This window comes from Rhinolophus sinicus, chromosome 14, assembly GCF_057876585.1.
Source record: "Rhinolophus sinicus isolate RSI-liver-muscle chromosome 14, RSI-T2T, whole genome shotgun sequence".
In the NCBI taxonomy this organism is placed as follows: domain Eukaryota; kingdom Metazoa; phylum Chordata; class Mammalia; order Chiroptera; family Rhinolophidae; genus Rhinolophus; species Rhinolophus sinicus.
In genome coordinates, this window is record NC_142514.1 from 173,254,774 (window position 1) to 173,279,597 (window position 24,824).

General features: G+C 53.8%; 1 protein-coding gene across 4 annotated transcripts in view; it reads left to right on the plus strand.

Annotated features, from left to right (window-relative positions):
• Positions 1-24,824, plus strand: part of CD82 (CD82 molecule) — a 50,627-nt gene that overhangs the window by 21,870 nt on the left and 3,933 nt on the right. For 2 of the 4 annotated variants that reach the window (XM_019746449.3, XM_019746451.3), the window contains 5 exons: positions 4,840-4,922; positions 9,696-9,768; positions 14,681-14,805; positions 14,918-14,992; positions 23,817-23,918. In XM_019746449.3, the coding sequence (XP_019602008.1) occupies positions 4,860-4,922; positions 9,696-9,768; positions 14,681-14,805; positions 14,918-14,992; positions 23,817-23,918 (438 nt within the window). In that variant the 5' untranslated portion in view covers positions 4,840-4,859. The remainder of the gene's footprint in view (positions 1-4,839; positions 4,923-9,695; positions 9,769-14,680; positions 14,806-14,917; positions 14,993-23,816; positions 23,919-24,824) is intronic. The other 2 variants (XM_019746450.3, XM_074336251.2) reach the window with 1 other exon arrangement.

Sequence of the window (24,824 nt, forward strand, 5' to 3'; positions counted from 1 at the left end):
ATTATGTAATTTAATCTCTGGGTAAATCTGCCGAATAGATTTTATTTTCCTTTTTTCACAGATGAGTGGGGTGAGGCTCAGAGAGGTTAAGTCATTTTTTCAAGGTCACACAGCTAGGAGGTGATAGAATTACATTCAAATGCAGGCAGTCTGATGCCAGAGCCTGTTCCAGGTCCTGCTCCAGCATCCATTGCTATTGGAAGGAAGCAGAGAGGGGGAGAGTGTTGGCTAGGGGAGGGTGGCCTGGCGGTGGTGACATGGCTGGCTAGAGTAGGAGGTTTACTGGATGAAGCGGATGTCTGAGGGGAGAATCGAAGGATGAGTAGGACTTAGTAAAACATTAGTATAATAATTTCACTGTACAGACTGATTCGGCACAAAATTATATATTTGGTCCATTTAAATTATAGTTGCTTGGGAATGGTCACTTCACCTGCTATAAAGTACAACAGAAAAGCAGCACCTTCTTCCTACCGCTCACACAGCTAGTGACTGTTAATTAGTGACTTCCAGAATTTTCCAAACAAGAGGCGCTTGTCTTGTGGCTGTCAGGACATCTTCGTAGGACATCATAGGCAGACCCCCCCAGTGTTTACCAAAAGTGTATGCAAGAAAGCATAATGCTGGGAGATGTTCTCTGTTTAATTTCATCTGCAAATGAAACGTTCACCCTCACCGCTTCTGGAAGTACGTGATAAAGATGCTTGCCCCAGTTCCCACTCATTGACCCCTGACAGTGCCAGGTACTAACCTCACTATGTCTGTAACGGGGCTCAGTTGGGAGCCCCACTCTACCCGTGAGGAGAATGAGGCCCCGTAAGTCCCTTCTCTGTGGCTACGCACTGGCTAGGACTTGAAACCTTGTCTGGGGCCCCTGCGTCACCACCATTTGGTCGCCAACACCAGGGGCCGGCAAACTTTTACCGTGAGGGGCTAGGCAGTAAATGTTTTAGGCTTTATGGGCCAAACGGCCTCTGGCGCAACTGCCCCACTCATCCATTGCCGTGCCATAGCATCTGTGGACAAGACAAAAACCAGTGGGCGTGTGCCAGCACAACTTTATTTATGGATGTTGAAATTTGAATTTCATGCATTACAAACTATTCTTCTTTTAATTTTTTCCAACTATTTAAACATGTAAAATCTGTTCTTAGCTCGTAAACCGTACAAAAAAGTAGGTGGTGGGTTGGATTTGATCCACAGGTCCACTGGCCACACCCTGCCCTGCCCCAGACCTTATTCCCATCTAAAGGTTGAAGACACTGAGCCTCAGACCCCTCAGTATGGGTGGATGGAGCTAGAAAGTAGCCCCAAGCCCTCTGATTCCAACTTTGGGGTCTCCTTGGGGCTTGGTGGTGGTAGTGGTGAGGGGCTGTCTAAAGTTGATCCCACACCCCATCGTGGGGCAACCTGGGTGTGTTCCCAGCCTGAGCTGACTCCCTGCCCTTCTTGGCACTGCCCATCTTCTGCTGAGTGTGGAGAAGTGTGTTCATCCCTTGCTCCCTGTGGCTATGAGGGGGAAATGTCTGCACATTTTCTGAGGGCAGAGAGATTTTGTGTCCTGGATCTTGGCCCGCATGCCCTGGAGCTGTCCACCCCAGGCTCTGGCTCGCAGCACCTTCTACCTCAGGTGATTCCCACGTAGCCTCTGGGTCTGCCCCGATTGGCCAAGCTGCCTACCAGTCATGGGCTGCCTGGCTCCTGTTCTATTATCTGAACCCACCTAGTTGCTTCCTGGAGAGGATGGGGTGGCCTAAGGAGCTAAGCGTCCTGGGCTCTGTCCTTGCCAGTCCATGTACTGTTGACCTTGGGCATATTCCTTCACTTCTCTGTGCCTTAGTTTGCTCATGGATGCTGAAGGGCTTTGCCCAGTGTCTGGTACAGTTTACGTGAGTGACCAATAGGCCAGTGAGGTAGTCTGGGGTCTGGAGTATCGACATGCTAGCCCAGCAGCCTCTGTGTCCTTCTTGCCCACCCAGCCAGGGCTCCTTTGAGCAGTCACCTCCATCCTCGCCACCTGCTTGGACAATGGAATCCCAGCCATCTCCAGATCCATTTACACAGTGGCGGCCACTCCCCAAAGGCAGCAATTCACAGTAGAAAGATCTCAGTCTCTCAAGCTGCCACTGCTGAAAGAGCTGTGTGTGACTTGGGCAAATTACTGCACCTTCCTGATCCTGCCCTTCCCCTGCACAGGATAGGAGTACCTTCCAGGCAGGTTGTGAGGATTAAAGGGGGTGACTGAGGCCGATGGCTCCCTGGAATAGGTGCTGTTCACAGGCGACCCCTCCTTCTTCTTCAGCAGGCCAGGTACTCACGCTTGTTTAAAAGCTGCCCCATTCCAAACAACCCCAACCCAGCAAGGCTGTCCTGGAGACCTGGCCTGAACAGAAGAAGTGGGAGCAGGAAAGTGGACAAACTCCCTTCCCGGACTCTCTAGAACTATGCAACAGTGTTGGCCTGCTGCAGTTGCCAAAGAGCTCTTTCCACACTTCTCCAGTTTCATAAGAACCCACTGGCACCGCTGCTCATGCCTCTGGGCTGCTCAGTCACTGGGAGGTAGTTCCTGAACTTCTTCTGGTGAAGGGATGGCTTATCTATAGGCTGTGTCAGCAGAGCCTGCGGCAGCCTCAGGGCGTCCCATGTCATTTACTGGATGGAGATCCAGCCGGGCAGGTAGGTCCCTGCTAGGAAAGAAAAGCATGCGTCCCTCCCTGAGAAGATCTTACCTCTCTTGCTGTTTATTGCATACGTTTACGAAGTGCCTGTGGTCTGTCAGGTACTGTGCTGGGAGGGCAGAGAGGAAAACAGTAGCTCTCCTGTGTGTGGACCAGCCCCTGGCAGGCCTTACTCAGATCTCTAGATCTCCTGACTGGGGAGGCAGGTGTTTTCTCCCCTCTGGCCCCAGGCAGAGTCACTGAGGCCAGACTTCTACGTCCCTGAGTCACTGCTGTCTCTGCATTTCTCAGAACAAGACCTGGGGCCCTGGTTGCCTGGAAGAGCCATTCAGTGTAATCTCCCCATGTAGCGCTTGAACCCCCTCCCCGTAAGTCCTTGTTCAGACTGTACTTCCATGCCACTTGTCACAGAAGCTCACTACCACCCGGGTAGCCTTTCTCGTCTTTGGACAGCTTTGCTTCATATTGTACCCAAATCTGACCCACAGAAAGGCAGCTAAAAAGCACCTTTGTCTAACAGAGAGATCAGAAAACTGCACTGCACCCCTTAAGAGGTGGTGAGCCCTCCCCTTAAACTCCCCCTCCCCTGTTACTGTAGGTGTGTAAAGTTGAAGCTGAGCTCCCACTCGGCAAGGATGATGAAAGATTGTTATTATGTCCAGAGAAGGTGAGGGACCGCCGTATGGACGGGGAAGAGTCCCATGACTTAGGACCGCCTTTCACCCTGCAAGGAGGAGAAAGGGGTGAAAGCCACACCTGGGGCCTCAGGTCCTCTGTTCTCTCTGCGCTGTGGCCTCCCCCTCCGTAGGGCAGTGGGAACGTGTCTGGGTCTGGTGTCTGCCCCTGCCCCCCAGCCGGGCTGTGCCCATGCAGCTGTCCCTGGCCATGTGTCCTGGCCCCAGCTGCCTGGTGCTGGTTCCCTTCACCCCACAGGGCCTGAGGCCCGGCTGCTGTCATTCCTGGGTTGTCTGGCCTCAGAGAGGGTGCAAGGGCAGCCAGCTTCCAGCTTCCCCCCTTCGCCAAGTCCTGCCCTGCCCTAGGGTCCTTCCGTGTAGAGGGATACATCATGCTCAAACATGGTTTGCGTTGTTTCAGAAGCATGAGTTCTGTCATCCAGAGTGACTGTGAAAAACTGGAAGCAACCTGTGTGTTCGATCTTGAGTACTGATGAAATGCTTTGTGGTGTATCTTTATCTGGGACTCTAACCTGAGGACCTTTGCGGTTCCTGAATGGTCTTCATGGGGTCTATGAACCCCAGAAATTATTTGCAAAATGCTACCTATACATGAGTTTTCTGAGAGAGTCTGTGACATCCCCCCAAAAAAAATGTTAATAAATGCTGATCAGTACCATGAAATCCTATGCGATGTGTAAAACTGTGTTGTAGAGAACAGTTTATCCACATAGAGATAGTATATTGTAGAATGGAAAAAACAGGCAACAAATCACAGTATGAACCCAGTTTTGTTTAAAACCATTTGTTAAACACACAGATGTTGGAAGTATAGTTACTGAAATTACGGCCGTTTTTATATCTGGGGTGAGATAAAAATTTCTGTTGAATTTGTGTTTTTCTATATTTGTTGGATGTTCCACAATGCTTATTTGTTCCCTTTGCAATAACAAGGTGGAGAGAGCGCGCGGTCCATTTTTCTGAGAAGTCAAACCCTCCTCTCCCTGCAGCAACCCCCACAGCCGCAGACCCCGAGGCCCAGAGGGGATCTGAAGATGTGTGGCAAAAGCCAAAGGTCCCACCTCTGGGTCTCCAGCAATCACTCACTAACTTCCCAGCCTCCCGGCTTCTCCCAGTGGCCGTCTGGGCAAGTTTCAGACCCTGAGGTTCTCCTATATAATTTCCCTCCAGGCTTGGTGCCGGTGGAGTGGCTGACCCAGAGCCTAAGTTGTAAGCATCAAGCAGCTGAGAGTTCCTAGCCCTGGGGCTTTGGGCCAATCAGTTTATCCTCCCTGGGCCTCAGGGTGCCATAAAACAGGACATCATGTTAGTACCTACCTAGCTCCTGGGGTTGTTGTAAGGGCGAGTTGGGAGTATTTGAGGCCAGCAGATGGTGGTTGCCCGTCCGCCCATCCACATTGGTTCTCCCCTCCCCGGCCCCGTCTTGTCCCACCAGCACTGACCTGCCTGTTCTCTCTTCTCCCAAGGAAGCTCCAGGACCAGCAGGATGGGATCAACCTGTATCAAAGTCACCAAATACTTTCTCTTCCTCTTCAACTTGCTCTTCTTTGTAAGTATGACCTTTGTAAGCGCCTCCTGACTGCCTCCCACAGAGACACCCCTGGGGGCATCCCAGCCTGAGACCCTCCAGAGATGCTAGGCCCGCTGGTGGGGTGTGGTTGGATGGTTGGAGGGAGGAGGGTGGAGAGGAGATGCCTGGCATTCCCAGCTGGCTCCGTGGAGCATGTGCTCCAAGCTCCCAGAAGGTGAGCAAGAGGAGGCTGGGCTCTGGGCCAGAGTGGAGACATCGTCCCCCTTCCTCAGACCCAGCCTGGCAGGCCTCCCCAGGCCCCTGAGCCAGGGGGACGCCCAGCTGTAAGCTCCAGGCACATCTGGAGCTGGTTTTCCTGTGGCCTTGATTTTCCTCTCTGGCCTGGCACTGACTGATTCCTGCTGCCTTGGAGTTGCCAGGATGATTGTGTGTGTGTGTGTGTATGAGTACCTGTGTGTACGTGTGAGGACGTGTGTGTGTGAGATAGAGAATGTGTGTATGAAAATGTGCGTGTGCATGTGTGAGGGTGACTGTGGGTGTGCGATGGGGCTGGGGTTCAGAGTGGCCTCCATAGCCCCACAGAGCTGCTGGAGGCTCTGGCCTCTCCATGTTGGCTCACCCCGTGCTGTTAAAAAACCAGGTTGTACAATGAGATGTTTATTATGAGCCAATTTTATTTTTAAAATTGTGCATAAACATAAATATTTTTGAGACGAGAAAGAAATACCTCTAAATGTGAACATTGGGATTCCTGGAAATTTTGGTTTTATTCTTTATGCCTCTGCATTTTCCGTATTTTCTATAATAGACATGAATTACTTGTGGGGGAGGGAATCAGTTTACGTTACAAGTTACATATGATTGTGGAAAGTCTGGAAAATAAAGAATCATTCTATATTCCCCCCCATAACTTTAACCCAACACACAGATGCTTAAAAGTGTGTTCCTGGCACATGCAAGCACACATGTATACACACGTGCATATACACACGCACATGGCCAGCCCTGGGGCTACCTGCCCTGCTGTTCGTCCACCCTGGCCCCAGCGCAGCTCCCTCCTTGAGGACCACGCTCAGTCTGTGCTGTGGCTGTAGCCCTCCACGAATGGCAGCGAGGTCCAGAAGCCACCTCAGGCAGGGCCTGGGCACCTGGGCTGCCCCGGCTTGGTGGTCAGGTCCCTCCTGGCTGGCCCAGGCCTCTGGAAAGCAGCTGCTCAAGCAGCCGGAGCCAAGCCTTCCCTGTCAGGCACTTGGCTCCCAGGCCGAGGCCTGGCTCCAAGGGCCAGTGGCCAAAACTGGGGGACAGGGCGTGGGAGTGCTGTGGCTCCATCCTGGGGGCCCTGGGGACTGGAGAGAGGGGGACAGGGCTTGGGATTCAGGGCTGTAGAGAGCCCCTCTCCCCACATACAGTGGGAAGGAAGGGGAGAGACTGTGGAGAAAGGGAGCGGGATTTATGGCTTTGGCCAAGGTATCCTTTTCTGTTCTACTTCCAGGCTGCCCTATAGAGCCAGAGACTAGGAAACTTCTCTGGGCCAGAGCTCTGGGGGCTGGTCTTGGGGGCTTGGCTTCCTCCCAACTGCTCCAGAGGGCTGGCGGGAGTCACGTGTTAACTCTCTGTGTGCTGGGGCCCAGGATGGGCCATCAGGATGTGTGTGTATGTAGGGAGGGGTGAGGGTGGGGGGAGCTTTTATTACAGGAGGGTGGGAGGGAAAGGAGAGAGTTAGAGGCGACAGTGTGTGTTTGTTGTTCATTCATTCACCAAATGCCCATTTGACACCTCTGTGTTTTCAGACCCTATGGGGGTGCCAGGTAGACACTAACCAGCAGAAGAGCCATGGTTTCTGCACTTATGGGGCTTATGTTCTGAGGGGTGGTGGGCTGCGATCAAATACTCAAATGGATGCTAAAATTGCAGTTGAGGTAGTGCTGGGAATGAAGGGTACGGCCCTAGGAAAGTAGATAATAAGCCACTTGACCTTGTCAGAGTGGTCAGCAAAAGCTTCCTGGAGTTACCTGTGGCTGGGGAGACAGGGGTCCCAGAAGCAGGCACCTAAGTCCAGGGAGGGCGTGGGGCAGAGCGTCTCTCCAGGGCACCGGCCTGCAGACTTCCTGAAACTATTCTGGTCTTTGTTTTATGCACAGTGGGAAGCGGATACATGATCAGACTTGTGGTTTGGAAAAATCTCTCTGACTGCCATGTGTGCTCGTACTTGCACATGTGCACACGTGTACATCCTTGCCTACATGCCCTCCTGACCCCAGATTCCCCAGAAAATTGTCCTGTCAGCTTTTCTCACTTCCAGAGAAACCCTGAGGCTGCTGATGCTGTGGCCGCACTGGGGAAACGACGCTGGCTGTGAGGGTCCCAGCTCCTGGCTGAGCCCTGTGGGGAGATTCTGGCAGGGCTAGGGGTGGTTCATGGGGGGCGTGTCCCAGGGCCTCAGTCTGGATTCACAGAGAAAGGGTGTACTATGGTGCCTCCCCCATTCTGCTCTGCTACCTGGCCCGGCCTCCTTCCGGGCTGTCCCATGACCTGGTAGCTGATCCAGCCACACCTGATGGTCAGGCTGTGGTCACCAGACCTGCAGAGAAACTGAAAGGGCAGCACCAGGGACTTCCCTCTGGGTTTCTCTAGGCGAGCCGAGGAGCTTAGCTGGACATTCCGGGATTTTACTCTATTAGGGATTATATTTGCCCAGAGGGAATTTTCTGCTCTGCCTCCCATTCCTTTTTGGACGGGTATTTCTCCCCCGTGCCCTGCCCTGTTATTGCAGGAGGTGGGTGGGGCAGAGGCTCTTCCTCGTGGGTCTGAGGTGATAGGAGCAGACGCTGGGCCTGACCAGTGGCCCTTGCCCAGCTGTGTGTAGTTTGGGGTGGGGTGGGCAGGGGATCAGGAATCTTTAGGAAACTAACTGCTAGGTCCTGTACAGAATGCCCCCCTCCCAGCAAACTGCAGTCTGAGGTGCCCCCGCCTAAGGATGTACCCTTCCCCTCCCCAGGGTCTCAGTCGCCTTCCTGTGCCCTGAAACTGGGTTTCTAGGTTAAAGCCCAGGACGGACTCCCTGCATCTGACACGCCCCCATCTGGCCCAGAGTAGTAGTCAGAACTGGCTTTGAGCCCCTGATGGATGAACTGGGTGACCTTAAGCAAGGTCAGGACCTCAGTTTCTCCATCTGTAAAATGAGGACAATAACAGGGCCCATCTGCCAAGAAGAGAGGAGTGGACAAGTGAGCTGCTGGAAGATAGTGGGGGACAAATGCGGGGTGGTCGTCACGCCTTCACCTTCGTGGTCATCACCTGCTGTTGTCTTTAAGAGGCGCTCACTTCGGGATCTGAAACAGCGCCACACTGCACCACACTGGGGCTCCACTCCTTTTCAAAAGGAAAAATCAGTAATATTGAGCCTGTTTTTATTTAAAAGTTTGATATTTTGTCCATCATGGATTTTTTCCCCAGTATTTTTTATAGCAATCTAAATAAGATTGCTATAAATTCTTATTTATCTTGGTTACTGAGTTTCTTGGTATCCCCTTGATTTTTACACCTGAAGCAAGTACGCTATTTGCCTTCCTCAGAGTCCCAGGTCTGGTCTTTAATGACAGTAGAGCAGGGCTGCTCTAGACCCTGGGCCAGGGGCTCACTCCAGGCTGAGGGCTTATGGGCGGCTGCTGGCCTTGCACCTGAGGCAACGGGGTGATGGTTGAGGGGGGATCCAGGGCTGGTGGTAGAGGTGGTGGTGACATGCTGGGATCTGCAAGGTAGATTTTCCCCCAGGTGGGCCCAGGCCAGGTAAAGGCCAACCTTGTAGGGTGATGCAGCACACCCACACCCAGGAGAACCTGTAGTTTTGCCCAGACTGTATGTACTTCTCCAGCCTTAGTTGCCTGGGTGGCATGGTGGATCTTGGCTGGGGTTCTACGTGGGGAGGTGGGATTAGGTTATAGGCCTGCCCTGGTGGAGAGAGAGAGGCAGAGGATTCCTGGGTCTGGGTTTCTGGCAGCACCCCCATTTTTTTGCCTTTCTACTCCTGCATTTACAGTTGGGTTTATGAACTCATTCATTCCCTGAGGCCTCAGCCCCTGGTGCTGTCGGCTCTCAGATATAAGCTGTGTGCATCCCTGCCCTGCCCTCCGGAAGCTCACAGTCTAACCAGAGAGACACACCTGGTAGTTAAACTCAGCGCGATGGCTAGTAAGAAGGAGTCCACGGTGGTTGCCATGAAGTAGGGTCCCCTCAGTCTGCCTGGGGGAGTCAGGAAGGCTCCTGCCGAAGGTGGCCTTGGAGCCGAGCTCTGAAGGACAGGTGGGGCTTTGATGTTCAAGTTCATGGAGGGTTCTCCCCAGAGACTGGCTTGTTCGGGACACTCCTAGTCCCCAAGCTGGGCTGGAGTGGAGGGGAAGAGCACTGAGCACGGGAAAGGGCCAGGATATAAGTAGGAGGGGACCCCTGGGAGGAGGCCGAGCCCCACAGAGCTGGGAGGCTCAGTTTGTGGCCACACATGGGCATGGGAGGGGGAGACTGGCATCAAGAGGGACTCCCCACATGTGGCCCTGGTGTCTGGATTGCTGGGGTTCACTGGGACTTGGGGTTCGGGGCCTGAGGCCACTGCGACATCTCTGGGTTGGGCAAAGATGGAGGAAGCTCCCCTGCGTCTCCCTGGCCTGGGCTATAGGGACAGCTGGGTAGTGTCCTCTCACTCCCCCTCCCCCGCCCCGCTCTCAGGCTTTCTCACACACACACACACACACACACACACACACACACACACTAACTGCCCCCTTCTCCTTCCAGATCCTGGGCGCGGTCATCCTGGGCTTCGGGGTGTGGATCCTGGCAGACAGGAGCAGTTTCATCTTTGTGCTACGTAAGGAGCCCTCTGCTTCCCCTGACCCAGCCCGCTCTGGAGGGGAGGGTCAGGCAGGAGGCAGGGCTGCCCCCACAGTACTTCAGCCTCAACGCTACTGGTCCCTTTTCCAGCTGACCTCAGGGCCCTGCCCAGGTCCTGCTGCTGACCTCTGCAGGGGGTTCTGGGAGGAATTTTCTTTCCCTCCCCAGACAAAGCAGCTGTTGTCTAGAGAACACTGGGGGATGGGGAGGCTTGTTCTCCTGTCCTGGTCCCTTCCCTTAGCCCTGACCTTGAGAAAGCCTTACATTCTCGGCCCCTCCATGTTTTTCTTCAGCAAAATGTGAGCAAGGGTCCCTCCCCTTTCCAGTTCAGAGAAAGGTAAGAAAGGGTCAGGAAGGACAGATTGTCCGGTGTTGATGAAGTGCCTACTGTGTGCTTGGCACTGGCCAGGTGGGTTGGACACGTGCACTGAGGAGGAGGCACCAGGAACAGCTCCCACTGTTCATGCTCGTGGGGCTCAGCGTTTTGCTGAGCCATAAAGTAAATGATCTTGATCCCACAACAGCCCTGCGAGGTAGGAATTCTCCTATTCCTGCCTGAACAAAGGAGGCTCAGAGAACTGATGTCCTTTGCTCAAGTTCACACAGCTTCTGAGTGATAGGTGTGGGCCCTGAGAGTGTGGGTCCTAAATGCTGCACAGGGTGAGGGAGCCACAACGTGGAAGCCCCTTCTCACTATTTAGCAGCAGGAGGAAAGAAGCCCAAGGAACTCCTGCCAGATGATAAGAGCCTTTCCCAGTCCACACAGTCTCCTCCAGGACGCCCCTGGGCTTGCTGCACTGACCTCTTACAGACGGAGGCCCGGTGGTGGGAGACAGGCCTAGCACACGGCTGCAAGTAGTAAGTACAGTGCAGCCACGCTCCTCAGTGATGCGTTGTCCTTGGCTCACTTCCCCTCCCAGCAGCTGCCGGAGGTAGCAGGTTTGGATGCAGGCCTATGACAGCTGCTTGATTTGAATAAAACGGAACCAGCATAAGATGGGTGATAGACGGGTCACACCTGTCACTGTGGCCCCAGGGAACTAGGCCTCTTCTCCCCAGAGGGGAAGAGAAGCAAGGATGAGCCACCCTCCAGCCACATCCGATGCAGCCAGGGGCTGTCAGTCTTGCCTCCTACTCAGGGGTAGCAGACTGTACCCCCGTTCTGGGGCTAGGGCCTGGGTTTCCGGCCTCAGCTGGGTACCCATATTCCCCGTGCCCTCCCGACGTGGGACACATCCTCTTTGGCCCTGACCAGGCCCAGGCCTCCTGGGCCCTGGCCCACACCCAGCGGGCACTGTGCCACAGAGCAAAGTCTTTAGGCCTAGCCCGCCCACTGCATTTTTGCCCTCTGCACCCCGCCCTAGGTCTCCAGGGACTGCCCACTGCTCCTCCGGCCTCTTCCAGCCTCCTCCCTATTCAGGCCTGAGAATCTTGAGCTGGCCAGACTTTAGAGGCCCCCTCGATGTACCCTGAGTGGTTTTACAAATACCAGGGCTCAGGCCCCATCCTCAGGGATCCGACTCTTGGTGTGTGTGGGAGCCTTGAAGCACTGTGGTTTTTATACCGCTCTGCGGGGCGGTTCCCCAGGCCGCCATGGTTCAGAAACACCGATCTGCCCTGCTAGCCCAGTCACTATACCCTTGGGTAAACTGAGGCTCAGCCAAGGGAAAAAGACTTGCTCAGAGCTCTACAGCAAGTGAGGGTCAGAGCTGGGAACACTAGGCTCCTGAGCTGCTAAGTGCCAGGCTGCGTGACACAGCTCCCCCCTTTCACCTAACTGAGTTCTCACTGCCTTACTGTCCCCATAATAGAGTGGAAGAAATTGAAGCAGAGGGAGGGGAAGTAACTTATCTAAAGGGCACGCAGCTAGAAGGTGGGGAGCTGGGATGTGAGCCAGGTGGCATGGGTCCTGAGCCCTCGTTTCCTGAGCCCCTGTACCACGGGGCTCTGTGGCACGCCACAGGTTTGCACCATAACGAGCAGAAGTAAGCGTCGTGCTTAAGAGCATAGAATCTGGAGACAGACTGCCATCGTTCAAATGCTATTAGCTGTGTGATCTTAGGCAGGTTATTTCACCTCTCTGTGCCTTGTTATCTGTAAAATGGTGATACTAGAATGTCCCTCATAAGGCTATTGTGAGATGTTAAATGAGTTAATATCTGAAAAGAGTTTAGAACATCTCCTAGTGAATAGTAAACCCTACATAAGTGATTGTGAAATAATAATGTTTATAATGTTATGATTGTTAAATATGTTTATAATACCATCTAGTCCTTATGACGTTTTTAAGAAGGAGGACTTACGTAGTTCCATTTTACAGAGAAAGAAACAGAGGCCAGAGAATGGCTTGCCCAGGCTCAGAGGCTGTTAGTAGCAGAGCTGGGATTAGAACCCATTTCTCGTGATCCCCGGTCCCTTTCAATTTAGGCCACTTCCTCCCCCTTCACTAGTATCTGCTCAGCCCAGTGAGACCAAAATGTTTCTGCCGTGCACAGTGGATGGGTCCCCCTAGGGTATGTCAAGTTTCTCAGATTTGGGCTGGCCTGAAACCCTGGGCGAGGACAAGGATGGGTATCCCCGAAAAGTTCTGAGAAGCCGACAACCTGCAGCTGGGCAGGCCTCCCAGGGGAAGGGCCTGCGCTGGGGTCTCAGCCCTGGGCTTTGACTCCTGATCAGCTCCGAGGCCTCTTAGCCTCTCTGGGCTTCTGGGCCCTTAGGGACAAATCAGGATACAAACCTGCCCTCATGGGGCTGTTGTGGAAGTTAAGCAAGATGATTCAGAGAAAGGGCCTTATTGAGGCTGGCGTACAGTGGATTTCCAGGCGGTGCCAATTCCTTTTCTCCGGGAGTAGTCGCTGGGAGGACTTGTTGGAACCCAAACCCAGGAAGTTTAGGAAAAGTGAAATTTGATGGCTCTTGCAGCCCCTGGTGCTTGCTGAGAGCCAGAGTGGTGAGGGCCTGGAATGAAAAGGAATCCCCACCCTCACCCGACAGGGGCTCTGCCTGGATTCTTGGGGGCTCCTGTGAGGAGCTGGGCAGAGGCAGACCTGCCCTGGCACCCGGAGAGTAGGGTGGGCCGGCCAGGGCTCTTCCTGAGCTCCAGAACATTCTGTCTGTGACCAGGAAGTGGAGCTGGCCCTCGTCCCACCCACACCCCAGCTTTGTAGTTATTCCCTAAAGGGACTAACGCCCCCTTGGTGGCAGCAAGGGGGCCGCCAAGGTGGGGATCTCAACCTCTCTCAGGTCCCCCAGGGAGCCGTCCTGTGCTCTCTGCTGATGGGTAACCGCCAGCCCTGGCTGTGCCTGAGTCACTAGGGAAGCACACTGAAAATGCAGATTCCAGGTGGTCTCCCAGGAAAGTCTGTCCAGTTGTGATGGACCCAGGAGCCTGTACCCCTAGGAGCTTCTTTGATCCTGTACCCCTAGGAGCTGATGGGCTCCAGGCTGCTCTCCGGCCTTCTGAGAACACTCCTCCCTGGCTGCTTCCCAGGAGTGCTGGAGCTGTCATGGGAGTGAGCCCGCAGTCCCCTGCCTGTGGGCAGGCACATCTGCCCTGGCCCCCCTGGAGTAGCGCAGCCTTGGGGTAGAGTGTACCCCACACCATCAGGCTGGCTGGAGGTGGACATGAGCTTTGCCCTGTGTGATCTGTTGGGCTTCTTGGGAAATGCTGGTCAAATGCCCCTACTGAGCTCCTCACCTCTACCCACCAGTGGTCTCTGCCTGCCAGCAGCCCTGCCATCAGGCTCCTCTCTCTACGCCTCAAAATACTACCTGCTACATTCCTCTCTCGCTCACACTGGTCCATTCTTTCTCGCCTTCTTTCTGTTCCTCAAATACATCAAGCTTACTCCTTCCTCAGGCCTTTGCACCTGCTTTTCCCTCAGACCTGCACTGGGCTGACTTCTCCTTTCTCATCTCAGCTCGATGTCACCTGCTCCGACCAGCCCTCCCGGCACCACAGCCTGCTCCCAGCAGCACCTTCCCGGGCCTTCACACAGCCAGAAGCGTTTACTTGTTGTCCCCACTCCCCTCCCCACATCATGCCAGCTCCTTGCTGCAGGGACCTCATCAGCCTGACTTCTGTATCCCCAGCAGCTGGCACAGGGTCGGGCGCATGCTAGGCGCCTAGTGAATACTTGTTGGTTGAATGAATGAACAAGCATCATGGCAGTACGTGTGCCCTGAGCATCTGTGGAAAGAGTATGGCGTTGGAGGGCCACATATTTCCAAATCCCAGCTGTGGCCCGTGCCGGTGCACCCCTCTGAGCCTCAGTGTCCTCATCTGTGAAATGGCCACGCTAGTGCCTGCCAGGCAGAGTTATGTCGGAGCTGGAGACAGTGTGTGTGAAACCCCTGGGGCACAGTGAGTGGGCAGGAGAGGCTGGTGCTTACTGTTGTATGGACAAGGAGGAAGGCAGGCCTGCGATGTCTGTGGCCCCAGGAGAGCCCGCTAGTCTGTGGTTTGTTAATTCAGCAGATGTCCATGCAGTACTTTGCTGTGCCCGACACTGCTCATGGGGCCAGGGGCTTAATGGGAGCAAACCCACGGCCCTGCCATGCTGGAGCTCACATTCTTATGGGGCTGCAGACAACAAGCAAGACGCATTAGTGAAATGCAGGCTTTCCATCCCAGTTAGTGCTGAGGAGAACAACTAAAGCAGGGCTGGGGTGAGAATAGATTGCGGGTGGCGGGGGGGGGGGCACATCCAGGGGAGGCAGACTCCAAAGGGAGTGAGCAGCAGGTTCCTTGCTGGGGGACTGACCCTAGCACCCCAACTCCAAGGAGGGCCTTCGGGAGCAGTCCTGGGCCTTTGCTCCCTGCCGCTGATTTTGTACTTTATGAGAGTGAGACAGCCAGGCTGGATCGAACGCCTTCTTTCCCTCCCCAGAGAACTCCTCCAGCTCGCTGAATGTGGCGGCCTACGTCTTCATTGGTGTGGGGGCTGTCACCATGCTCATGGGTTTCCTGGGCTGCGTGGGCGCCGTGAATGAGGTCCGCTGCCTGCTGGGGCTGGTGAGTAGGCCCTCCACTGCTGCCCCCTCAGACTGGGGGTGGGGGGAGCCTCTGAGGTGAGTGGGACCTGACGGGGGACCCCCACCTGACTCTTCCTGCTCTGTGTCCCCAGTACTTTGCCTTCCTCCTCCTGATCCTCATCACCCAGGTGGCCGCTGGAGTCCTTTTCTACTTCAACATGGACAAGGTAAGCACTCCCTCCCTCCCTCCCTCCTTACCCCCTCCCCCACCCCTCCCCACCTGTGCTGGACAAGCCATGTGAGGGTTTGGCCTGGGGGAGGGGGATGGACAAGAAGCCTCTCTGTGGTGCAGACAGACCCAGTAGGTGCCAAGGCAGCCTCCCCGCTACCAAGTGGTAGACAGATAGTAGGAAGGTAGCGTCCGTGGGCAGAGTCACTGCTGGGCCTGGACCCCTCTCTATCCCACCGTGTTCTAGCTGTGTGGCCGCTGTGTACAAGCTACTGGCCTCTCTGTGCCCATTGCAACTTCTGTAAACTGGGGACAATGATAAAATTTAACTCTCTGGGTTGTTGCGAGATTTCAGTGAGATTATGTGAGTAAAACACTTAGCACAGTGCTTGGCACAGTAAGGACTCGATAAATGTTTGTTGTTCTTGTTATTATTAAGGCACCTTAGCAAGTCTTTTTTTTTTTTTTTTTTTTTTAAAGTGGTGAAAAAAGTTTATTAGAAGAGCTAGTGCACTCCACCGCAAGTCTTAAATCCATGCTATTCATCCACAGATGAGACCCAGGGAGGAGACTATCAATGAAAACATTAGTCCTGTGTCAGAGGGAAGGTGCTCAGCTTTGAGGACTAGAAAATCAGACTTACTGTGTCTTAAAATCTAAGGACATTTGACTTGAAGTCAAGTTTGGAAGTTCAGAGACCCTGCTTCTAGCTGTCATGTCATCCTCGTCCTGATGGCTTTTCCACATCATGCTACTCACCTCATGGTCTCAAGGTGGTTGCCACTGCACCATCTCGTGCTCTGTGGCCAGGAGGAGGGGAATGGGACAATGCTAGCCGTGCCATCCCTTTCATCAGAAGAGCAAGCCCCCTCAAAGTCTACCCCAGACTGGGTTCCAACGGCATCCCTGGCTTTAAGGGAGGCTGAGAAAGTGAGTATCTAGCTTTCAGACTCTACATACAGAGGCACAAGAGAGAAAGGAGCCAGGAATGGCTGTTGGGTGAGTCAGTCGATTGTGACTATCACAGTTATTTATGGAACACCTACTACATGCACATGGTATCTTCTAGAAGCTTTACACACATTGTCTCATCCTCACAACAGCTCTGGATAGTAAGTGTTATGTTGTCAGACAGGGAAGCAGGTGCTCAGAGAAATGAATAACAGTCACAACACTAGTAACAGTAACTCTAACCCCCACCATCCCAACATTGGATTGGCACATGCCATATACTGGGTGTAGTGTTGGCTGCTTTACCTTTATTCTTTCATTGATCCTACAACACTCTCTCAAGATAGTATGAGAATCTTCATCCTACAGGTGAGGGGACGAGGGCACCTGGCCCGTTAATGGCCAGGCCAGGTGAGAGCACAGGCTCCCTAACTCCAGTGGGAGTTTCCCTGTGGCCCAGCTGAGCCTGGGGGCTTGCATTCCTCCAGTGCTACAGTTCTTGTACACCGAGTGGGTGGCAAAGGCGGCACCAGGTAGGCTCCTGCATTTTACCACTTGAAGGTCAAGTTGCCCCAGATCCCTCTTAAAAAGAAGTTGAGAAAACATTACCCTGTCAACAACTAACACTTAATAGAACTTAGAATAATAGTAGCATTAAATGCTGTGCACATACTGCATTTAATATTTGGTCCTCACGACAATTCTGTGAGGTCATAGATACGAATACCCTCATTTTCAGAGGTGGAAGCTGAGGCACAGAGAGGTTAAGCAACTTGGCCAAGGGTCACACAGCTAGTAAGTGGCAGAGCTTTCATTTGAACCCCGGCAGCCTGGCTTCTGGGTTCATGGTGGTGAAATTTTCACTATGGTGGTTCCTAGCTGAATCTGCTTTACTTATTCATAATCCACACCCAGCCTGTTTCCTAGGAGAATTAGAGCTGACGTCCGACAGGCACAGGGTAGATAAAATCAAAGTGAGAGAGATCAGAAATCAAAATCAAACTGAGAGAGAAGAAGACCACTGTTCCTGAAGCCAGAGGATGAGATTCTCTCGCAGCTGAGAGCTAACTTGACACTGAACGTCCTGGCAGCCAAGGCAAAGGGGAAATACGGTTTCAGTAGCATAATGAAGCTGCTTGGCTATCGGATAGGAAGCAAATGTTTAGGAGGGGATACTCCTCTCCCAGAGAAAGGGTTATAGGATCAGGTCTTCATTGCTGCTCTGCAGCACCTGGGCTTCTCTGGGACCTGGTCAGTAGTACCTTATCATCAGGGCAGCCAAGAACTGGGCTCCAGTGCACTGGATCCTAGGACTCAGAAGCTGATCAACTCCGCAGGGGTCTCGGGCCGGCCACCTTTCACCCCCTATGCATTTCCCTATCTCACAATAATGAAGATGGCGCCTATCCGTGGACACCAACCACATGCCAGGAGCTGATTTAGCAACCTGACGCATGGTTCCATTTTACAATCATTTTCCACTTTAAGAAACTGAGGCCCAGGAAAGCAAAGTGAGTTTTCACCACAGTCACACACAGTTCTGAGGCCTCAAAGTGGAGATTTCCATCCCGGTCCCTCTGCCCCAAGGCCCGTGCCTCCCTCTATACACGCTGCCTCCCCACGGGCTGGTATAATCTCTGCTTGGCTGACGACCAGGACCTACGTCTCAGAGGCGCCCCACAGCCCCCCCGAGCAGGGCCTGTGCAAAGACTCAGCTCTCCTGACTCTAGTCTAGACTCTGTCCCTCATACCCACTGTCCCCTTCTCTGCCTCCCCCGACACCCCGAGGCTCCACACCTCATGCCCCCGGGCCCCAGACCCCTCACCTTGGCCGCCTCCTCTTCTGAAAGGCAGGGAGATTTTCTGGCTTTGCTAGGGAGGTTCTGGCGCCACTCTATCCTCCGAGTTGGAATGAATGATTTATTTTTTCTTTCCCAGCACATTGTAAATCCTGGTGGAAGACTAAACATGCCCTTGATGGTGTTTATTCCTGCAGATGAGGCCCAGCTGGGGAAGTGGGACTTGTGTGAGCCTGGAGGGAAAAGGCCTTTTGAGAGGCGGTGGGCCCAGTCTTCCCCCACTCTCCAGGGCTCCTGGGCAGGTGGGAGGGACGGAGCTCCTGGGCTCCCCCGGAAGTCGTCTCCAGGCTGCCATCTGTTCTTCCCGCCCCATGCTCCCAGCAGCCACTGTTCCCAAAGCAGCAACAGGGGGCAGCTGGGGACCTTGGGCAAGACACGTGGCCTCTTGAGCCTTGGGTTCCTTGCTTATCAATCAAGGAAAATAAACCTGCCTGGTCCCCACCCCCACCCAGGAGCATAGGCTGCAACACGTTTATAAAATATAAAGTGGTGACCAAGGGCCTAGACTCCAGAACCGAACTGCCCACGTTGGAACCCCTGTGCTAAGACGCTTGGCAAGTTACTCAGCCTCTCGGCCTCAGTCGCCTTGTTTGTCAAAGGGCAGTAACCATACAGGTCCGCATCCCATGTCCACAATTCTGAAACCCAAAACCACTTTGGAAACCGCCCCCCCAAAAAACCATTTGCAAGTCATTTGGTGGTGGAACTTGAAGGGAAGGGAAACTAGTTATGACCTTTGTGTATCCCATTCTGGTGTCCCTCAGGAAATGGGAGTGGGAGAGCTTGCAGGCTGCAACACACATCCTAATTCCTGTCTCACATTGGAGCAGTTCTGTGCCCGAGCACACTGGCCCCAAGTGGCGAGCGTGGTGGCGAGCGTCAAGAGCACCGATGTGTGGGAGGGGCATAGTGTAGTGCCCATGTTTGCTGGCATCATGCGAGTGTTATTATTATCATCATCATTACTAACTTTATTAATGCCTAGTAAGGGCTCAATAAATGGCCTCTGTTCCTGTTGTTGTCAGTATTAGTATTAGCAAGGGCAGTGGGAACCAGGAAGTGTGAAGTTAGGATTCCTTTGACTGCTTCCTCATCTGTTTATCCAGCCTCCATTTAGTGGACAAAGGGCAGGTCTGAGATTCAGGGGCCCTGTGTTCTAGGATGAGCTCTGCCACTGATTGCTGTGTGTCCTTGGACAAGTTACCCAGCCTCTCTGAGCCGCAGGTGACCTCTTGGGCCATTCTGAGCTCTGCCACTCTGGGATTCTGACTGGTTCTGTCCAGGCAGTGGAGGGTAGGAGGGGTTGGGAGGAAGGAAGTGAGCTGCTACTGCTCCCTGTGGTGTGCTAGGTGCTGGGTTTGCTGCACTCCTGCAGGCCGCACTGCTAACCCTCCCTACAGCCTGCACAGGCGAGGTTGCTAAGGCTCTGGTTGCTAAGGCTCTGACAGGTTCTATCAGAGGTTCGACCAGAAAGCATGAGAGCTTGGAGGAGACAGGGCTTGCATGACCTGGGTGGGAACTGGGGTGGGGCGTGGTGACAGTGGCTGGGCGCACTGCTGTGTGCTCCCCAGAGAGAGTGGTCAGCAGAACTGCGACTCCCTTTCTCCTTCCTTCTCCCACCTGAGAAACCAAGATAGGCACTGTGCACAAGGTACAGGTGGTAAAACGGGTTCCTCGAGCACAGTGCAGTTCTGTGAGATGCCTGCTGGCTGAGATGGAAACTTCCTGGTCCGCTGGCTGGGAGGCAGCTGGAACCAGGACAGGGAGAGGTGACCTTTCTCTTCCCTTTTGGGAAAGGGGAAGAAGGCATCCAGACTATCCTTCTAGAAAGGGATCATGGAGAGAAATGGGAAAAAGACTTGTGAGCACCTGCTTGGGCGGCTCCAGTGCAGCACCCCCTCCCCCAGGAGTTTTACTGGGGAGCTGGGGGGACATGGCGTGGCCTCCTGCTGAACTCTGGGGAGCTGGTTATGTGGATTGCAGCCTGACTTTCAGGAAAGACTTGGGTGGTCACTAAAGGTAAACATGCCACCCCCTCCACATTCAGCATTACAAAGGGTCCTCATTTCCTATCAGGATACTAGAATTAAACCTCAAAGCATTTGGCAATGGTGGCCTGTGGGAACCCCGCAGACAGGACTGGAAGATTTGGTCCATTACACTGCATCTGGGCACCTCAATCTAAGGGGGTTTGACACATTAGAGTAAAGAGCATGGAGAGAGGTCTGGACACCACCTCAAGGGGTGGTCAAAGGAGCCTGGCAACTTCCCCTGGAGAGGAACGGGTAAAGGGATACGTGGTGTGGTCTCAAATAATCTGAATAATATTTGTCCTGGAAGAGAACAATTTGGTTTGGCCTGTATGGTCTCAGTGGGGACTTGGGGGCAGGGGGAGAATGAGAACTAACACGAATGAGCAAAAGTCATTTGGGCTCAATTTAAAATGAACTGCTTGTATCACGCGCCCCCCAACTGTGTAATGTGCTCTTTTGTAAGATACTGAGCTCCCCATCCCTTGGAGCATTTAAGCAGAACCTGGAAAAGTATGGGAAGGATTCTCACAGTGGATGATATGCTGGACTCAAAGTTCTCTTCTCATTCTACCTGTCTGTGAAAAGTCACACTCAAGGTGAAATAAAAGCACAGCATTGGCGAGAGGAGAGGAAAGTCACCGTGGAGGATGCTGGGATCTTGGGTCAGGTGGAGATAGTGGGAGGCCTGATGTGGTTGAGATCTCAGGGTTCTGGAGCTGCACGCATTAGGGTTATGGTCACATCTCTGCTACTTGCTAGCTGTGCAATCTTGAGAAGTTGTTCTGAGTCTCTGGGCAGGATGATACCGGGCAGGACCAGGGCTGGCTTCCTAGGCATGTGACCTGAGCAGTCACACAGGGTCCCACACTTACGAGGGTCCTGTGCTTGGTTTGAGGCTCTGCTGCTGCTGTCTTGAAATTCTTAATCATTTTTAAAGAAGGGCCCTGCATTTGCATTTCGCTGGGGCTTGTAAATTATATAGTTGGTCCTGGGCAGTAACCCAACTAAAAATAGCCAGGCTGGCTGCAGGCTCAGCTGGATCCAGGTTTCCAAAGGCTGCCACCAGGACTCTGTCCCTCTCCGTCCTTGTCCCTGCTCTCCTCCGTTGGCTCCCTTCTCAGGCAGGCTGTCCCCAGTAGAGCCCAAGGTGGCCACCAGCAGCTCAGGCCCTCCTCTCAGCATATTAATGGAAAGAGAGGACCCAGGTGTGTGACCTTGGGACATGTACTCATCCCTGAACCACTCACTGTGCCCACGGTGTGGAAGGCGTTAAGTGGCAGCCTGGCTCTTTGTTTGCCCACTGCAGTGAAGGGGGCAGAGCTTCCCACGACATGGAGGGACTGGGGAGTGCTGAGCCCTAAGGAAAGGAAGAAGGGAGAATGGGTGCAGGGCAGTCGGAAACCACAGAGGCGGCCTCTGCAGGGATGAAGTAAGAGGGTGAGCATCGTCTCCCTCTCCCTCCCTGCCCCTCCTTGTCTCAGGAACAGCCTGGTTGCCATGGTCCTGGGCTCCTAACACAGCGTCCTGGGCATTGGGATCCAAAGGCATCAGTTCCAAGCTGAACCGGCCCCTACAGCCATGGTCCCTGTGGCCTGGCTGTATCCCTTAGCCACATTCTGAGCTGGTGGATGATGTGGTGTTTCCATGGAAACCACCCAGCCTCAATGGAAAGCACACAGTTTCTATCACCTTCTCATTTCAGGAGGGCCTGCAACAGGGAAGTCCAGGCTGCTGTGGCAACCAACTGGGGTATAAATAGAGCCTAGGTGAACGCAGGGGAGGGCCGGTGAGAAGGATGTGGGAGAGGTGGGTCTCCAAGCAAATACCTCTGGGGAACTCCCTCCTTCGCACAAGTCAGAGACCATCTGCTCACTGGGGAGCAGAGAAGGTTGGGGCAGAAAGAGTCAAGATCTACATGTGGGCAGCCCCGCTGTGTGTCATAGGCAAACCACTTGGCTTCTCTACGCCCTTCTTAAAAGTGTTCTGACCTAGGAATAGCCGTGTGGTTTAAATGCTGCTAGAGTCGAATGGGTGAAAACTTGGGTTCTGAAATTAGACAAGCCTGAGTCCAAACCTCAGCTCTTCTGCTTGTCGGCTATGTGAACTTGAACGACTTAATGAACCTCTCTTGTTTTCTAAATCTCCAAAATGAGGGCATGAGGTCAATACCTACCTAGGCCACAGGTCTGCTCTGAGGATTAAAGTGAGATTACTGCATTAACAGTGCTTACTTAGCACAGCGCTGAGACAGAATAAGCGTTTGATCAAAGTTAGCCACTCTTACCGGTGCGGTTAGTTACTGACAGGAAAGCTTTGTAAATTGTAGAGCTGTGTGTGGGTAAGACAAAAAGCAACATGCTAAGAGTTTTTATCAGAAGGTAGAGGGACAGAGCAAGGTCCTGGGGAGCTGGTTTCCCCAGGTTGGCGAGGGGAGAGGCCCGGAGCCAGGACTGCAAGTCCGTCCGGAGGATGTGGTTGTCTGAGCACAGAGGGCTGGTGGAAGGAAGCCCCAGCACAGGGCTTCCAGCCAGGCTCTGAAAGCCCCTGCCTGGAAATACCTGTCCCCGCTCCCCAATTCCCCTTTCTCAGAAACTGAGGGGCAGGTGTGCAGCTGTGTCCTGGGTGCCCCTGCCCCTCTTGGGCCCCTCGCCCTGAAGTTCCACAGTGACAGCAGATGACCACAACCAGCCTGTCCGTGCTTGTGTGCCGAGAAGCCCTTTGTTCAAGATCCACAGGAGAGCCCATGTGGGGCCAGGCCAGGGCTGGCTCTGGGGGTTCCCCTCCCACCTGGGGCCATTCTCGTTACCAAGGAAGCCCTGTCTTCAGCTCTCTAGGCTGGTTTCAGGTTGGCCTCCCTTTGCACAGCTGATTTTCCTAAAAAGCTGCTGTAGTGAGATGCTCTGCTCTGGGCTCCAGCGAAAGGCCTTTGGGGCTGAATCTTTTTGATCCCTGCGTCCCTTGTCTGCCTTATTTGTAAATCAGTCTTTTCTGCGTGGGGTTAGTGAAAAGCTGGTGCGGTTCTCTCTTCCTCAGTGACAGCCCGTCAGAATGTAGGCTTGGTGGAGCCCTGGGGCAGGCATGAGGGTCACGTGGGAGAATGCATGAGGAGTTCCGTGGTGTGTGGCACAGAGCGGTGGTTTTGCACACGTCCCTTATTCATGTATACTGCACAGCTGCTCTGGCCAGGCTTTACCAGATACAGTCCCCGCTCCCACGAAGCTGACATTCTAGTGGGGAGAGAGAGAATGAATCCTGAAAGCACCTGAGTATGTAATGACAATGCTATGAAGAAAATACAACATGCTTACCCTTTCAGGATAAGGAGGGCCTGGGAGGAGTGGGGTGGGGGGCGGTGGGGGAGGATAGGGAAGGGATGGTATTCTGTAGGCTGTTCCAGGAAGGCCTTTCTAAGGAGCTGATGTTTGAGCGGGGTCCTGAGGAAGTGGGGGAGTGAGCCATGTTAATATACGGGAAGAGGATTCCAGGCAGATGGAATAGAGAGGGCAAAGGCCCTGAGGCAGGAGTGTGCTTAGCACAAAGTCAGCAAGGAGACCTGTGCAACAGAACCAGAGGAAGCAAGAGCAGAGGAAATGAGGTGTGGGAAGCGCAGGGGCCAAATGATGCAGGGCCTTGTGGGCCGCCGAGAGGACACCGGCGTTTTTCCTGAGAGTGGTGGGAAGCCACTGGGAGGTTTTTAGCAGGGACATGGAAAGATTCACGTTTAAAGGGTCACGTGGCTGCTGAATGCCAAATGGACTGCAGAGCAGGAGTGGTTGGTCCTGACTGCAACGGGCCTAGTGTGGTGACTAGAGGAAGTCCCAGGAAAGTGGCTGGAGTGGAAAACAAGAAGTGTTTGCACCGTGAGCGTGTCCCCAGGTTCGGGGGTCAGGGTGGGGAGAGGCAGTTTAAGTAGATGTGACCAGAGGTGGGGCACGGTTTTCAGGAAATCTGACCTGGATCCTTGCTGTCCCGTCTGCAGGTGAAGCAGGAGATCGGCAGCATTGTGATCAAGCTCATTCGGAACTACAAGGATGACCAGGAGGACAGACTGCAGGAAGGCTGGGACTACGTGCAGGCTCAGGTAAGTGCGGGCGGAGGGCGGAGGGCAGGGCAGGGCCGGGCCGGGCAGCTGAGCTGAATGGCCTGCGTGTGTCTGTGCGTCGGGTCTGGTCATCTGTGTGTCTGTATGTGCCTGACAGAACGTGTCAGCGACTCTGTGAGTGTGTGTCGGGGCGGGCCCCCCCAGCAGTCCCCCTGCCTGGCTCCCCAGGCATCACCAGAGTTCTGTGCTCAGGGGCCCGAGGGCCTTGGAGGTGGCTCACGGTGCTGCCATCTGTGGCCAGAGAGCATGGGGTCAGCTCTTGGCCCTCTCATCTCAAGCCAGGCAGGCGAGTATTGGGAGCTCCACCCTGGAGGTAAAGAAACAGGCTTCCAAGGCTCATAGGCTGACACACGTCTGAGAGGAGGCTTCCTCCGGGGAAGTGTATGTTGGAACCTTCTGGGGTGAAAGGAATGCTCTATTCAAATCTTGATCCAGATGGTGGTTATGCCACTATGTGTATAAAAATTCATCAAGCTGGATTTGTACACTTTACTGTATGTATATTCCACCTCAGTTAAAGTGGGAGAGCCACAGACCAAGCAACCGACTGACAGAATGAATGACTGACTGAATGAATGAATGAATGAATGAATGATAGATAACTCACTGAATGACTGACAGAATGAATGACTGAATGAATGAATGACCATCTCACTGGGTTCCCAGCCCACCTTGATGGTGAACCAGTGACACCCACACACACTGCCCTCAGTGATCAGGTCCTGGCTGCCCCTCTTTCATGGTCCCAGGTGCCCTGTGCCCTTGGCTGGTACCTGCCCCCTCTGGGCTGCAGCCTCCTCCTCTCTCCCATGGGTCACAGCAGTCACGTAGGATCTGTTGGCACTAACTGACAGCTGGAGAAAACCTGCCATCAGGAGAGTTTGG